At 32.4% G+C, this 15,794-nt stretch overlaps 1 protein-coding gene across 1 annotated transcript in view; it reads right to left on the reverse strand.

Moving 5' to 3' along the window:
- Positions 1-1,007: 1,007 nt before the first annotated feature.
- The window catches only part of LOC128661616 (1,25-dihydroxyvitamin D(3) 24-hydroxylase, mitochondrial-like), a gene marked incomplete at its 3' end in the record, with an annotated part of 78,705 nt that continues 63,918 nt past the window's right edge, over positions 1,008-15,794 (reverse strand). Inside the window, exons 7-12 of the mRNA XM_053715849.1 lie at positions 12,373-12,518; positions 10,753-10,919; positions 10,584-10,662; positions 8,263-8,460; positions 4,546-4,651; positions 1,008-1,027 (exon numbers count right to left, since the gene is read on the reverse strand). Of these exons, the coding sequence (XP_053571824.1) occupies positions 1,008-1,027; positions 4,546-4,651; positions 8,263-8,460; positions 10,584-10,662; positions 10,753-10,919; positions 12,373-12,518 (716 nt within the window). The remainder of the gene's footprint in view (positions 1,028-4,545; positions 4,652-8,262; positions 8,461-10,583; positions 10,663-10,752; positions 10,920-12,372; positions 12,519-15,794) is intronic.

Below are 15,794 nucleotides of genomic sequence, written 5' to 3' on the forward strand. Positions count from 1 at the left end.
GTGAACAGGCAGTGATTAAGGGCATTTAAGTGTCTACTGACCAGTGAAGAAAAAAAAAACTACTCCCCCTCCCCTCTCTCCTCCTATTGCTCCATTTAGCTAGTTCCACCGGTCACTGTTTTATCAGTTTTTAAACTGAAAATCTATAAACATTGACACATTCCAAAAATGCTAACACCTCTTCCTTGCTGTTTAGAATATTTTCTCAGAATTTTAACCTTCGTTATTAAAACAACAAAGACCTTAAATCCCTTATTGTTAAAGGGACAGTCTATGCCAAAATAAACTTTCATGATTCAGATAGGGCATGTAATGTTAAACAATTTTCTAATTTACTTTTATCACCAATTTTGCTTTGTTCTCTTGGTATTTTTAGTTGAAAGCTTAACCTAGGAGGTTCATATGCTAATTTCTTAGATCTTGAAGGCCACCTCTTTTCAGAATGCATTTTAACAGTTTTTCACAACTAGAGGGTGTTAGTTCTTGTGTTTCATATAGATAACACTGTGTTTGTGCACGTGAAGTTATCTGGGAGCAGGCACTGATTGGGTAAGCTGAAAGTCTGTCAAAAGAACTGAAATAAAGGGACAGTTTGCAGAGGCTTAGATACAAGATAATCACAGAGGTTAAAAGTATATTAATATAACTGTGTTGGTTATGCAAAACTGGGGAATGGGTAATAAAGGGATTATCTATCTTTTAGAACAATACAAATTCTGATGTAGACTGTCCCTTTAAGCTCATTACAAACCAGAATAAGCTCAATCCCTTATTCTTTCTGCCACATAGTCTTGGTAAATAAAAAAATGTTTTTAACCTTGCACATGGATATTACTGTTTTGTTTATATGCATTAAATACAGAGCTTTCGTCTTATAACTCACAAATTTCACTCCACATTGTACTTGCAAATTACAAGTACAAAATACAAAGCATCGTTTTTTTTTCTTTGTATAATGGGCTGTACATTCCATGGGTATAGGAAATTGTCTCTCAAATCCCAGTGTAATTCTGTAAATATTTCCGCCCTACAGATCTCACATATTAAAAGGTGGTAAGCTCAAAATATTCAAAACTCTAATTATTCTAAAAGACAAACCTATGCATACAAAACTAACAGCAAATATATGGTACAATGCACTGCAAACAGTGTAATTTGATTTGTTTTAGGCGTCATTTTAAAGTTTTAACATACGCCAGGTTCTCTCTGTGTACTTGGTTCTCCAATGCAAAGTTTTATAAAGCAGAGCGCTCTCATAATTTATATTGCAGACATCTCACCACTTGCAAGGACAGCTCATTTTTTAATAGAATTCCATGAGGGTGTTGGCATGGAATACCACGTCTAGACTGGCAATTATTTGTTTGAGTGGGAAAGTCTAAAAAAAGGTCATGACAGTTATTTAAATGGTTTAGTAGTGAAAAGGGTTACTATGATAAGACATACCCCTCAAGATCTGAAATCTTTTATTATTCATGCCATAAACAAATAGTCTGCTTGGTTATAAAATTGTGATACATTTTACAAAAGTGCTGTTTAAAAAAAAATGAGGGACAGTTTAGTCAAAATTAAAGTTTAATGATTCAGATAGGGCATGCCATTTTAAACAACTTTCCAATTTACTTTTATCATCAAATTTTCTTTGTTCTCTTGGTATTCCTTGTTGAAAGCTAAACCTAGTTAGGCTCATGTGCTAATTTCTAAGCCCTTAAAGGCTGCCTCTTATCTAAGTGCATTTTGTCAGTTTTTCTTTTGACAGTTGTTCACAGCTAGACAGCGCCAGTTCATGTGTGCCATATAGATAACATTGTGCTTCCTCCCATGGAGTTATTTTAGCACTGACTGGCTAAAAGGCAAGTCTGTCAAAATAATTGAAATAAGAGGGCAATCTGCAGAGACTTAGATACAAAGTAATCATAGAGGTAAAAAGTGTATTAAATGGATAGGAACGTCAAAATTAAACTTGCAAGAACCAGATAGAGCATGTAATTATAAAACACTTTTAAGATCACTTCTATTTTCAAATGTGCTCTGTTCTCTTGGTATCCATTGTTTAAAATTAATACTCACATATTATACACTAGTGGGAGCTAACTGGTGTTTGGTGCCTGCATACTTTGGTCTCTTGGGCTTAGCTAACTAAATGCGTTCAGCTAGCTTCCAGTAGTGCAATGCTGTTCCTTCAGCAAAGACTAGCAAGAGAATGAAGCAAATTTGATAATAAAAGTAAGTTTGAAATTTGTTTAAAATTGTAAATTAAAAGTAAATTGGAAACGTTTATATATTTCAATGCTCTGGCTAAATGCCAAAATCATTTTTTTGGGTTTGATATCTCTTTAAATATGCACAGCATAAATCATAATTTAAGTATACTGGATGTGCAAAAAAACACATAGAAATGTGCTCTCTTTTTAATTGTTTGATGCTCTACATCTAATAAATGATTCACTTGTAGAAATACCATACCAATTCCAAAATCAAATCAACCAATAGGAATGCAAGAGACTCCATTTTGAATTGCGTACCTTGCATTGAAGATTCAGTATACAGCGGCGACCATATGAAGAGGATGATCTGTGCCAGATGTCTTCAGGATGGACCTGCTCCGTGCCACCGGGATGAACATAGAAGACGCCGCCGTGATGAAGATAGAAGATGCCGCCTGGATGAAGATGGAGCCGCCTGCCGCCTGGATGAAGATAGAGCCGCCTGGATGGAACCGCCGGGATAAAGATCCTTCAAGCGGGACTTCAGTGACTGTAAGTGGATCTTCAGGGGTTAGTGTTAGGATTTTTTAAACTTTTTTGGGTGGTTTTTGTTTTTTTAGTTTAGGGTTTGGGCTTATAGTAAAAGAGCTAAATGCCCTTTTCAGGGCAATGCAAAAGAGCTAAATGCCCTTTTAAGGACAATGCCCATACAAATGCACTTTTCAGGGCAATGGGTAGGTTAGGTTTTTGTTAGAATTAGTTTTTTTTTATTTTGGGGGGTTGGTTGGGTGGTAGGTTTTACTGTTGGGGGGTCTTTGCATTTTTTTACAGGTAAAAGAGCTGTTTAACTTAAGGCAATGCCATACAAAAGGCCCTTTTAAGGGCTATTGATAGTTTATTGTAGGCTAGGGTTTTTTTTTTATTTTGGGTGGCCTTGTTTATTTTTATAGGGCTATTATATTAGGTGTATTTCTTTTTTATTTTTGATAATTTTGTTTGTTATTTTCGTAATTTAGTGTTTGTTATTTTTTGTAATTTTTTTCTTTTGTAATTAGATAGTTTGTATTTTTTATTGTAGTGTTAGGATTTTTTTAATGTGTAATATAGTTTATTTAATTGGTAGTTAGTTTAATTTTAGTTTAATAGTTATATTAGTTTAATTGTTAGTTTAAACTTAGTTTTTTTAATTTGACAGGTAAGTTTTAATTTAATTTAAGATAGGGAAATTGTTATTTTAATATAAAGTTAGTGGGGCGTTAGGTTTAGGGGTTACTAGTTTAAATTAGTTTATTGCTTATTGTTAATTATTTTCAAATAGTGTTTGCGATGCGGGAGGGCGGTGGTTTAGGGTTAATAACTTTATTATAGTGATGACAATGTTGGGGAGCGGCGGAATAGGGGTTAATAAATTGTATTAGTGGCGGCGATGTCGGGAGCAGCAGATTAGGGGTTAATAAGTTTAATTTAGTGTTTGCGATGCGGGAGAGCCTCGGTTCAGTGGCTAATAGTTAGTTTATGGGTGTTAGAATACTTTGTAACACTTTAGTTATGAGTTTTATGTAACGGTTTTATAGCGTAAGACTTATAACTACTGCTCTCAGATGTCGTTACGGATCTTGTCATTATAGGGTGTAACGCAAGCTTTTTAGCCAGAACGCAAAACTTGTGATGGCAGCGCTATGGAAGTCCCATGAAAATGTAATTTTTGCGAGTGTGGGACTGATGTTGCGTTACAGGCTAAAAGGCTTGCAGTACAGCTATACCGACAAGACTTGCTGTTTTAACGCTGAAATTAACATTTTTTTCAGCGTTAAAACATGAACGCAAAACTTGTAATCTAGGTGATTGTGATTACATTATTTTTCTGTTATTTTACAATAGAATAACATATCAGTATCAGTATAAAATGATTCTAAAAATATTAATACCTTGCTTGCTGCCATTGTTTTTCCATGGCTAAACTATTTCTATCTTTTACCTTATTTGGAGGGGCAAACCCTGACTTGTTTTGCAAGCAAAACTTCCATTGTTTTGCATGATGCTATTCTATCAGCTTTGCTGAGACCAGTTAAGAACAGATGCATAGCAGGACCAGGCATGCAGTGTGCACTTCCAGTTCTCAGAAAGGGGAAACCCACAATTTAAATTACAAGAAAAAGGGGCAAAATAATGAAAATATATTATTTTTTACTATTAGTTATTAAACATTTTATTTTACAATTTCAATCTAAAAGTGTTATGTTCCTTTAAAGGTTGAAAGCTTTCAACAAACTTATTTTTTCATATTATTTAAACTTTATGTTTAACAATCTTTAAACTTCAAAGATACATACTTAGCGTCTTTTTAAAGATACAGGTAATTTTCTTGCTGGTATCATCAAGCCAGAGACAATAGATTTTACTGGTTCTTCATCAGTTGCCAGTATCTGAAAATGCTGTACCAACTAAAAATAAACAAACAAGTAAATAAATACATAAATAAATAAAGTTTATAAACATCTATTAATAATCATTCATGTTGCTCCATTTGTTACATTCAAATAAATTATATATATATATATATATATATATATATACAGTATATATATACAGTATATATATATATATATATATATATATATATATATATATATATATATATATATATATATATGTGTGTGTCTATACATTATTCTTTGAACCTATGAGCTGATTATAGTAAGTGATCAAAAATTAGTACTAGTCACAGGAAAGAGTCAAAACTTACATAAAGTAATGTAGAAAAAACACATTCTGCATAGTTTTAGTAACTACTTCTAGTAGATAGCATATTGTATAAAATTCTAATTTTGAGGTCTATTTGTTCAGAGATAAAGATGCATTTTTTTAAAGTAATGTTTAAGTTGAACCAACCAGCTATCTTTTTTTCATGTCAATGATCTAGATCTAATAGAACTAGTTTTTTTTATATATTGCACAAAAACATTGCCGCAATGGCATATGTCAAAAAAATTGCAATTCAAAAAGATTTATTTCAGCCCCTCATCACATCCACAAGACATAAAGGTCTTGTCAATATAAGGCCAGATTACCAGCAGAATACTAATTATCACTCCCGCTCTAGCGTTAACTGCGCTAGTAGTAATTTTTTTGCACGCTTCAGGTTGCGCTCGTATTATGAGTTGAAAGTAAACTGTTATCAGTTGCACGCTAACCCAACGAGCGCAAAAAGCCTAACTTAGATTATTGCGTGCAGAACAACCTATTCCCCCATAGATGTCATCGGAACAAAAAAGTGTGGGAAAAAGCTTACACGCTACTTGTACACAAACCCGATCGCATATTCTCAATTATGGTAACCCGACATGAAAATTTCACATTTAAATGTTCTTCACATAGAAGAATATGTTCCATTTATTCATAAATATATATTTCTACATATATCTGATGGCATTTTGGTACAATATATAGCTATGCCTACATTTAGAATTTGCAAAAAACAGCACTCTCTGGACTTATATAAGGTACAATACTCCTTAATTACATACCATACTGGTATGTATTAAAAGAGTATTGTACCTTATATATAAGCCCAGATAGTGATGTTTTCTACAAATCCTATAATATATATATATATATATATATATATATATATATATATATATATATAGAGAGAGAGAGAGAGAGAGAGAGAGAGAGAGAGAGAGAGAGAGAGAGAGAGAGAGAGAGAGAGAGAGAGAGAGAGAGAGAGAGCATTGTGCTGCTATGTATAGCAAAATAAATAAAGTCCTGTCATTGCTTTTCACTACGTTTTGAGTCGCTACTCGTGTGCATCTCTGTATGAGTCTAATCTGCTTCTTTTTGAGAGGAGACAAGCTGTATTGAAACATTATTACCGGCACATCTATGATGCTTCGCTCTACCTGCTGACATCGACCATATAGGATTGAGGATTCTATGGTGAGCATTCATTTGACACTTTGTTATATTTATTTGTTTTCTTCTGACATACTACACCAGAGGGTTCCTTCTGTTTTGTGCGCTCCTCCCCCTCTTTTGTTTCTAGATTCTTTGAAAGTGTGCTTCATTTTGAAGTCAAGTCCTGATTTGGGATCAAGCTGCAAGAACTTTGAGGAATCCCTTGTCTACACAAGAAATTACACTATCTAGTGAATAGTGACTTGTGACTTTCATACGAACTGGTGTCAGTGTTACTAGTGATACATTTCTCCTGAGCGCTATTCTTATTCTATTTTGTATATATGTCTTTATTTGTGTGTACATATGTATTTATTTGTTTACATGTCTGTAAATACTTATATACACATAAATACATATGTACACATATATAGACATACATTATATACTGAATATACATACATATACATCTTTAGAGATTTATATGTATATATGTCAGTGTTAAAGCCCTTTGCATGCCATTTTTTCCTAAAACCTGAGACCTCATATCTTTGAGCCCTTATAACTTTTTTTGCAATATTTTTTAAAATCATTTTTTATTAGATGGTGTTATTATGAATGTAACTGTATTTTGTAATGCATTTTTTATGTGTTTTGTGACACTTTTTTGTTTTGCAAAACAGTTAACCAAAGCTCTGAGAACACGCTAACCCGACAAGCGTTACCTTGAATTTTGCTCAAAAGATCGCATTTACTTTCAACTTATAATACAAGCGATAAAACTCAACACACAAACACACGCAATAACCCCTCTTATCACTTGGGCATAACTGTTAGCACTCCACTTGTAATCTGGTCCACAATTAGTGGAGCAGAATCTATCTTGTCGCCTTTTAGTGCAAAGACCAAGCACAACTGTGAAAGACATAAACAGATTTAAGATATTACAGAGCAAAGACATATAACTGTGAATTTTTCTTTCATGATTCAGATAAAACATACAATTTTATGAAACTTTCCATATTAATTATATTATCAAATTAAATTGTTCTCTTGTTATCCTTTGTTGAAAAGCAGGAAGGTAAGTTCTGGAACGGACCGCTACGGCTAAGGAAAAAAAATAGTCAGAGGGACTGGGAGGGGGAAGGAGAGTGGAGGGAGAGGGGTATCATACTGAGGGATGGGATAAGAGGGTGGGAAATTGATCTAAGAGGGGGAGGGGGAGGATTTTGAGGGGGGCAGCTACACTACGGAAAACTTGTTTTTTTTAAAAAATAAAATAAAAAAATAGCCTAATTTGCAGCAAACTGGGCACTGGTAGACAGCTGCCAGTACCTAAGATGGTGGCAAATAGGTAGAGAGGGGAGGGTTAGAGAGCTGTTTGGGGGCAATCAGGTAGGTTGTGGTGTAAGGGGGGATCCCACACTGCAGAAAACATATGAAAAAAAAAGCCTTTTATTTTCATACTGGCAGACTTTCTGCCAGTACTTAAGATGGGGGTGACCATTGGCGGGTGGGGGATGGAAGAGAGCTGTTTGAGAGGTATCAGGGAGGGACCAGGGGTTGGGATGTATCAGGTGGGAGGGTAATTTATACACTAAAGCTAAAATGAACCTACAAGCTACCTAATTAACCCCTTCACTGCTTGGCATAATACAAGTGTGGTGCACAGCTGCAATTAGCGGCCTTCTAATTGTCAAAAAGCAATGCCAAAGCCATATATGTCTGCTATTTCTGAACAAAGGGGATCCAGATAAGCATTTACAACCATTTGTGCCATGATTGCACAAGCTGTTTGTAAATAATCAGTGAGAAACCTAAAGTTTGTGAAAAAGTTAACGATTTTTTTTATTTGATCGCATTTGGTGGTCAAATGGTGGCATGAAATATACCAAAATAGGCCTAGATCAATACTTTGGGTTGTCTACTAAAAATATATATATATATATATATATATATATATATATATATTGTCTAAAATGCCCAGTCCTTAAGGGGTTAATTAATAAGTTTTGTTAAAAGTCATAATTCGATACTATAAAAGTATGGGTACATTAACTATGATTATAAAAATCAGATCATTTTTATATGCAAATATGCTATAGTCTTCTTGGATTAAAGCCTTCTATGTTCATAAAAGTAATAAAATTGATGTTACCCAACAAAGAGCCAATTGAAGTTGCAGTTCTGCCAAGCGACGTCCAATACACATTCTTTTTCCAATGCCAAAGGGTATGTTAGCAAATGGATTAAGTGTTTGTTTTTCATTCAACCACCTTTCAGGTTTATATTTTCGAGCTTCAGGAAAGAACTTGTCATTCCAGGACATTGCATGAAAATTAATCATGGCGATGGTCTATTTCAAATACAAAAATTGGAGATATTGCGTAATGCTATTATGATTTTTATCATAACATTATTTAATTACAAATTGAAAACAGTTTTGTTAAAATAAAATGTTACCATGTTACCATGAAAATATCTGCACCTTTAAAGAAAAAGGTGCAAGAATATCATTAACAAGAACATATCCTAAAAAGTTATGTTTACTGCAGACATTTTAAAATGATATTTCTCCCCAGGTTGGACTATCTTGGTTTTAGCTACCAACAAGTGTAAATGATTATGCATATATTTTAGTTTATAGTTAATGGATTTTGTTATCGACACCTTGCATTTTTATATAACTAAAAACTACTGAACAGATTTGTTTACAATTCCTGCATTAAAAAAGCTCTGGGTATTTATTATCCTATACATCAGTTAACCTGAAGTGTCAAAATATAGGTAGGCTACATGGAAAATGTCTGTCTGAAAAGCATGAAAATAATAATAAAAAGTTCTTATATGAATATTGGATGGTGTCATTAGAGAAAAAAACTGTTTATTAGCCTTGAAGGAACAGTAGCATCATAAGATGTACAGAGCTTTACAATACATTTTACGTGATCTCTATTCCATTCTGTTAGAAGAGCCATGTTATTTATTTGTTTTAAAAGACTTGTAATATATGTTTCAATTATCTATTTATTTTTATTTATATGTTTATATCAATCAGCAGAATGTAGAGTACACAAAGTAATATATGTAGATACATAGGCTCCCATATATATCTATTGTACAAGGAAATGTACCATATGTGCAAATTGCATATTAAAACAAAGGTAGTGCAGTGAGTCTTAGTCACTAAGCGTTGCAGAGTTATACATTTATACATTTAAAAGGCTAAAAATAATGCACAAATGAAGAGACAATAGTACTGCTTGCTTGGCCAGGTTTGCACAATCCAAACAACATATTTCTGGGCTCCTCCCCTAATTTAGTCACAACTGAGGAAGGGAGAGGAGCCCAGAAATACGTTGTGTGGATTGTGCAAACCTGGCCAGGCAAGTAGATCTATTGTCTCTTCACTTTGTGCTTTATTTTTAGTATTTTAAATGTGTAACTTTGTAAAGCTTAGTGACTAAGACCCGCTGCATTTACTTTGTTTTTATATACAATTTGCACATATTGTTTGCAAGTTTTTTTAAATAAACCATATTAATTTAAGCTTCCCTGCTTGTGGCACTGTCAATTTTATAAAATGATCTTCCGATCTCTTGATATTTTAGATAGCAGCCCAACAAGGGTATTTCTTGTATATGTAATATATAGAACCATATTCTATTTATTATTTTAAGGCACTCTCATTTCTTTAGTTCTACGCTACCTGCTCTTGTGTGACTGATCATCCAGAAAGAACAGGGTATTTTAACCGCGCCACCCCTGTGAGGTTTAAAAGATGAAGCCCATAGCTAGAATTATATGGTTTTGGAATTAAATTGTATTATTTCTTCCCCAGTAACCTCACTTGCAGATGAAGATGTTACTGGTTGTTAGTAGTAGGCAGAAGGTTTCAATATTTAGTCATTTTCATTTGTTTTATATTGAACTTTTGTTTTGCAAATGTAAACAATGGTCTTAAAAACTAACTCCTCCTATTTGTGATATTTTATATGTCTTGTAAACCATGTAATGCGGCTTTATTTATTTTGAAGCGTGATATATTCTGTGGAATTTGTTTAGCAGCCTTGTTTTGGACGGTGGCTTTTCTACATCTATCACATAACTTTAAAGCAAATACTATGGACTGGGTTTTTCAAGGAGCTTGTTGGCGCACTTCAGTCATGACTTTGGAGCTGCATTAGCTCTTCCTTCTCCTTGGTTCCAAATGATTGACCCCTAGAGGAATCTTTTTCTACATAAATATCCTTCCTTACCCTCTCACACCCTCTCTCTCCATCTCTTACTTACATTCGCTGCCCCTCTCACACCCCCTTTGATTGTCCTTTCACTTATCATTTCTAATTCTTTCTCTTATTTGCTTTTCATCTGTCTTTTCTCATACCTATTTCTTATCACAGCTATCACATGTATAAAAAAAGAGTATTAGTGGGCATGTGTGATATTTGTATAAATATAAGTTTATACTGAACTTACTCCCTGTGGGATCAAAAATCCACCAAGACTTGTATCTTCTTCCAGTGTTCGACTTGTAAATGGCACTGTAGGAGTTAGCCTAAAATAAGAGGATATTCATGTCCATATAAGTTTTGTAGCATAATCATAATATAAAACATGAGAGAATTTAAATAATGTGGGTTAGTACCTCATTGACTCTTTTATGCAGGATTTTAAATAAGGCATCTTGAGTAAGAGATCGGCACTTGGCGTTTTCTTTGCTGGTAGCACATTCTGTATTTCTTCTAGAAGCTTGTCTTGAGCATTAGTGTTTCTTGAAAGATTAAAAAGCAACCACATTAAAGAATTTGCAGTCTGTGAAGAAAAGAATGAATTATAATTATATTCTTTTGCAAATAACAGACTGAATTTAGTATTAAAAATGTAAAATAGTTTGTCACTACCATATATTATGTAATGTCCAGAAATAGAAAAAGAAAAGACAATGCTATATGACAGGAAAATCAAAATTAAACCTTCATGGTTCAGATAGAGCATGCAATTTTAGGAATTCTTTCAATTATTCTCCAGTGTCAAATGTACTTATTTCTTTGGGTAGCCATTGTTAACAAAGCATACCTAGTTAAGGCTTAGGAGCAGAAATGCAGTCTGAGCTTGCTTGTTGCTAAATATGCAAATTTGGATGCATGCAAAAAAATACTAAATGTGATGCAGTTACATTTGGCTGTTAACAAAAAAAAACTTAACGAATGCATGCAAAATTATTTTAAAGGATTTATTCATTTACCTGAAGGGAAATCAGCAGGAGGGATAGCAGGACAGAGTTCCCAACCCACGTCAATCCTGCACTCATGCATTTTCCTCTTACTATAGGAGTGAGACCCAAAATCAGTTAACTAGTTGTGGAGGTTTTAATGATGCCAGTTAGGCCTTGTAGCCGATAAAGGGGTAAGGCTACTAAATCTATTCACTCAGAAGAGTTTTTATTTACCCTGTGTAGTACAGAAAAACGGGAGGGGGCACTCAACACATTACATACTGTGTCTTAGATACATTTCTTCCCATCCATTCGGGAGAATACAATTAGTTTCTAGCCCCATAAATTCACCTGATTTTACTGGAACAGTCTAAAATATTTTTTCTATCGTATCATAAGATGAAAATGGTTTTTATTACATCATGAAGTCATTTCTGAATTTCTATTAGGGAAAGATAAGGTTCATAAAAACCTTTGGCTTTATTATTTTTTTTAAAATCTCCTTATAAGGAGGCTGAGGGCTCTGAGACTCACCCATGGAAAGGGAGTTTTAAGGGTCTCCCTTATTTCATACAACAAATGATACTCTGGTGGCATAAAGGTCCAATGGGTGCCATTGTTTCTATTGATATAGCTCTCTATAATCACATATAATCTTAGAACTTGATCTCACCTCTTCATATGCACAGGAAACAGACCTTATATTAATATTGTGTGTAGCTTCAAATATTCATATGTTTCTTAGTGTCTTTATAAATTCATTTTAATGGACAGGAAACTTCAACAATTGTGGATTTTAAGTGAGTGTACACAAGTTCAGTCCAAACTTTAAAATGTATTAAACTACATACTCATATAAAAGGCAAACTGCAAATAGCTTATTTAAACAAATTCTCATTATATTTCTCCCTCTTCTCTCATGAGAAGATTGTTATCCTCTATTATTTTTTTTCTTGGTACCCTTACATATTTTCCCAAACAAATTCAGCTTTAATTTTTTGCTTAGGACAAGGAATTCATAACACATGTTAAACGAGCAAATGGACTTACTGTTTCAACGCCACCAATCTGAAGTTCAGCAAAAAGACCTGGCAGTTGTTTTTTTGTAAAAATTTTATCTGAATAAATTGCACTAAGTATGTCATCCTTTTTTTCAGTGGAGAGTTGTGCCAGCCTTTTATTTATACAACGTTTTGCTAATAATGAAAAAGAATAAAAAAAGAGTTATTGCATAGGCAAAATGTTACCAATTAAACCCATGTGTAGACCAGTTAATAGGGAAAAACATATTTACATATGTTTAAAGGTATACACTTAACAGCATTTTTTGTTGTAGGCATCACATTTTTGTTTGCTGTATTATTTTTATATTTGTTTTACAGACACTCTATATGTTAATTATGTAACAAAAACAAAAGTTAACTTGATCAGTAACAGCGCTCCTTTATTAAAAACAAATATGTTAAATTGAAGTAAGCATAACAAGAAACAGAATGTGTAAAAAAAAAACAGCAAACAGTTTACTTTTTTTCTAGCAAAATGAGCAATTCTCATTGTAGCCACTGCACTCAGGGAATAAGACAACTTATATGTTGATAACTTAGGTTGCATTCTGCCTCTTCTGAGCATGAGCAAAACTGTTTACCCTGTTAATATAGAAGTTTTTTTTTTTATGACAGCAAGCTAGATATGCTTACCTGAAGAAATCCCAGCCCCCTTTAAGGACTGTGGCAGGAAGTATTGGACACTGCACAAATTAAGTTTAAATACATAAAAATAATAGGTAAAATCTTTTTAAAATTATTTAATAGTACATATTGCAATATTTTTTATGAAGTATAAGTCACTTTTTTATTGCAATAATAAAACAGACTGTTTCATATCCCTTTGGGTAAATAAATTTTAAATTGAAACTAAAAAAAAGGTTTCATAGTGATGTACTTTTTTTTAACATTTTGAGATTATAGTCTAAGACCAGTCATTGTTTGTGTATGTTTTTTGTGTTCAAAAGAAATTTAAGATAGTGCCTAATGTTTTTCGGCATTCTACATGGAATTCCTTAAAATTATATGCATAATCATCTTCATCGAAGAACAAGGGACCTAAGCGATATGAGTAAATATTACATTCCAGCAGTATGTGTGCATTTTCCTGTTTGATTCTTCAAATGTGCAAAGTGTGTCAAATCCAAATCAATTATATTTAGAATCAGTAGTATTTGGATTGCTGGAGGTTCAGTTATGCTATACTGAATGAAATTGTGTGCACAAAGAAATTGCTAAAATACTTGATCCAGGAAACATATCTCCCTTGACACAGTCTTCTTCCTTAAAGAGACATGAAGCCCAAATCTTTTCTTCATGATTTAGGTAGAACATGCCATTTTAAACACCTTTCCAGTTTACTTCTATTATCAAATTTGTTTTATTCTCTTGGTATCATTTGTTGAAGGAGCAGCAATGCACTACTGGTTTGTAACTGAACACATAGGTGAGCCAATGACATTCAGTATATATATGCAGCCACCAATCAGCATCTAGAACCTAGGTTCTTTGTTGCTCCTGAGCTTTCCTAGATAAAGCCTTCAGGAAAGGATAACAAGTGAAGGAAGCAAAATAAATAATAGGAGTTATTTGGAAAGTTGTTTAAAACTGTATTCTCTATCTGAATCATAAAAGAAAAAAAATGGGTTTCATGTCCCTTTAAGGAATGTTTACAAACTAGAGCTTTACATATGTGGCTCAAACTCAGTTATCTTTCTGGAACCATAGCTCATTAAGGGCCAGATTACAAGTGGAGCTGTAACAGTTACACGCAAACAATAAGGGGCTTATTACAGGTGTTTGCGCTCATCAGTAGGGATGGGCGAATGGTTCTAAAAATTCAAAATTTAAAACAAATTTTGATACATTAGTTCATTTGAATCAAATTTCGAATGTTTATATAACATTCTAACATTCTATTTTTAAATTTTTGTTTTCAAATTTTTCAATAACATTAGAAAATATTTGTTCGAATAATAGAATGTTTAGCTATGTATTTTATATCACATTCAATTCCGAAATGTTACATTTGAATTCGAAATAGTATTTCTAGTCTACAACTGTGTTTTATAAATATAATATTCGAATTTGAATGCTACATTCAAATTCGAATGTAGCATTCAAATTCAAAATAGTATTTCTAGTCTAATACTGTGTTTTATAAATGTAATATTTAAATTCAAAATAGTATTTCTAGTCTACAACTGTTATTACTTTTATAAATGTAATATTCAAATTCGAATGCTACATTCAAAATTCAAATGTCACATTTGAATTCCAAATTGTTTTTCTAGTTTAATACTGTGTTTTATAAATGTAATATTGGAATTTGAATATGTCATTCAAATTCAAATGTAGCATTCATATTCGAAATAGTATTTCTAGTCTATAACTGTATTTTATAAATGTAATATTCAATTTTGAATGTGACATTCAAATTTGAATGTCATATTCGAATTCTAATGTGACATTCGAATTTGAATGTGACATTAGAATTCGAAAGTGAAATTCAAATTTGAATGTGACATTCAAATTAAAAAGTTACATTCCAAATATAATTTTTAAGAAAATGTGCTCCTATCAACATTCAATTATATAAATCGAATTTCTCCAACGTTTTAACATTCAAATTTGAATATAAACCCATTCGCCCATCTGTACTTATCAGGTTTACCTCTGGTATTACAAGTTGAAATTAATTGCAATCACTTGAGCACAATCGTGATTTACGTTACAATGATTACCTTGTCCTCAAAGCGCTAGTTAACTGTTTTGTGACACAGAAAAGTGTCACAAAACGCATCAAAAATACATTACAAGTATAGTTACACTCATAATAACACTATCTGATTAAAATTATTAAAAAAAATATTGCACACAAAAGTTATAAGGGCTCAAAGATTTGAGGTCTTAGGTGTTAGAAAAAAAAGGTGGGTAAAGGGCTTTAACATATATATACTGTATATATATATATATATATATATACATATAAATATATATATATATATGTTTAAATGTGTCTACATATGTTTTTATGTATTCATATGTGTATATATGTACACATATATAGACATTAAAGCATTTGCAGTGAAGTAGATAAAACGATGATAAAGCATATTTAAGCAATATTCATATTTAATAAGTTAATACGTGTTATACTGTGTATTTACTGTAAATATTTCACACTCCAATGTTCTGCACATAGCAGAATATGTTCAAAGTATTTATATATATATATATATATATATATATATATATATATATATATATATATATATATATATATATATATATATATATATATTTATTTATATACATATATCTAGACTTATATATAATAATCTATTTATTTAAGTATAAATATATATTTGTGCAAAATACCATCAGATATTTGTAGAAATTTGTATTTATGAATAAATAGAACATATG

This window comes from Bombina bombina, chromosome 5 (genome assembly GCF_027579735.1).
Source record: "Bombina bombina isolate aBomBom1 chromosome 5, aBomBom1.pri, whole genome shotgun sequence".
In the NCBI taxonomy this organism is placed as follows: Eukaryota; Metazoa; Chordata; class Amphibia; order Anura; family Bombinatoridae; genus Bombina; species Bombina bombina.